This window comes from Aplysia californica, unplaced genomic scaffold (genome assembly GCF_000002075.1).
Source record: "Aplysia californica isolate F4 #8 unplaced genomic scaffold, AplCal3.0 scaffold00217, whole genome shotgun sequence".
NCBI lineage: Eukaryota > Metazoa > Mollusca > Gastropoda > Aplysiida > Aplysiidae > Aplysia > Aplysia californica.
The window spans coordinates 181,121-183,149 of record NW_004797487.1 but is presented as its reverse complement, the minus strand read 5'-3'; the positions used below and the strand labels follow the sequence as shown (position 1 = coordinate 183,149).

At 44.4% G+C, this 2,029-nt stretch overlaps 1 protein-coding gene across 1 annotated transcript in view; it reads left to right on the top strand.

The window, feature by feature from the left end:
- Nucleotides 1-2,029, top strand: part of LOC100533544 (kinesin 3) — a gene marked incomplete in the record, with an annotated part of 110,535 nt that overhangs the window by 14,230 nt on the left and 94,276 nt on the right. Inside the window, 1 exon segment of the mRNA XM_035970078.1 lies at nt 1,703-1,993. Coding sequence (XP_035825971.1) covers nt 1,703-1,993 — 291 coding nt within the window.

Genomic DNA, 2,029 nt, shown 5'->3' with positions numbered 1-2,029 from the left:
CCCTGTCTTTCTGTCTCTCTATGGAGTCTTAGTTTTAGAAGAGGTTTTACGGCGCTCGCAACTGCATAAGGTCATATAAGCGCCTGAAGATTAGAGGTGTTACAAGAGAGTAGTAACACAAAAAGAAGAAGGGGAGATAAGGACAATAGTTGTTTCATAGAATTTTTCCAAGAAGCAAACCACACCAGAGCACCCGCCAACCACCCACTCAATGGGGTCTGTGGTGAAGCAGTCGGGCATTTTGTCGTCACATGCAAAAAACGAGTTCGATTCTCGTGTTGGCATACGAGTCTTTTAATCGATTATCTCTATTTATGTACTGCGACTTTGTATCCCTCTCTGCCCTGGATTGACCGTGACAGGCAGGGCCGAAACAGCCCACCTCACAAAAATATGATCTAAAATATGTCGACAGCGGGTGTAAAGCAGTAACATCGTCATCATGAAGTGCCAGATCTGAAACAGACATCAGTGATCATGGTTCGCCATTGTTCATTTCTTCGCTTTGATGCCCTAATAAAATAAAACTTGAATGATCCCAGTGCTTTCCCGTTTCTCATGCGTTCAGGTTTTCCATTATGTTTCTCTTTGTCGCCCCCTGCTCTGTTTGCCTGCTATTTTTTCCCCTGAAAGTAAGATGTTTAAATCCTTTGTGTCGATTGGCAATAAGTTCAATAAGAAAGTGTAACAATTACACTTTTTGGGTGTACACCATGGGTGGTTGGAGGGTGCCACTGGTTGGCACTACTTCTTTTCTATCCCTCTTTTGCTTCTGTATGTCTGGCTTACTTCTTCCCGGCACTACATGGCCGTTATTTTGCCGATGTGTACCTCTTTAGTGGGTGGTCGGAGGGTGTCACTGGTACGTCCTACTTCTTTGCTATCGCTCTTTTGTTTCGGTTTGTCTGTCTTATCTTTTCCCAGCACTAAATGACAGTTATTGTGTCAATGGGTTCTTCTTTACTGAGACAAACAAACAGGCACCGCTTTTCTTAAACAAGCAAATGAACAAACAAACGTGGGTGGTTGACGGATGCTCTGGTGCGGTTTGCTCATTCTCCCCTATCAAACATTCTATCATTCTTATCTCCTCTTTTTTTGTATTTGTCACTCTCTTGTACCACCTCTAATCTGCGGCACTTATTGTGTGACCTAATTGTGTTGCAAATGCCGTAAAACACCTACTAAAACAAACAATTTCCCTCTTTTGTTTCTGTCTATCTGTCTGTCTTACGTTTAGTAGCCAGTACTACGTCTCCGTCATTGTGTCAATGTGCACCTCTTTACTCAAACAAACAAATATAAACAAGAAATAAACAAACAAATAAAACAAACTAACTAATAAAACAAACGAACAAACGAGTTCTACTTATTAAATAATCAAACAAACAAGCACTCCTTACTCAAACAAACAAAGCAAACAAACAGTGGGTGGTTGGCGGGTGCTCTGGTGTGGTTTGCTTCTTCTTTTCTATCGAAGATCTATCGTCCTTATCTCCCCTCCTTCTTTTTTATGTTTGTTACTCTCTTGTTACACCTCTAATCTTCTGGCGCTCATGACCTTATGCAGTTGCGAACGTCGTAATACCTCTACTAAAACCCTTAAACTACCTAAACAAGCAAGCACCTTTTTTAAACAAACAAACAAACGAACAAACAAACACCTCATACTTAATCCAAAAATCTGTGTACCCCCTTACAGGTGAGCTACTTCGAGATCTACTGCGAGCGCGTGCGAGATCTGCTCAACCCGAGCAACAAGAACGCCCTGCGCGTGCGTGAGCACCCGCTGCTAGGCCCTTACGTGGAGGACCTGTCCAAGCTGGCCGTGCAGTCCTTCGAGGACATCAACAACCTGATCGATGAGGGGAACAAGGCTCGAACCGTGGCCGCCACCAACATGAACGAAACCAGCAGCCGCTCGCACGCCGTCTTCACCATCATCTTCAGCCAGAGGCGCCTCGACAAGCAGACCAAGATGGTCGGGGAGAAGGTGACAAGTGGGGAAAGGGGGAATGAGTCCGCGGGG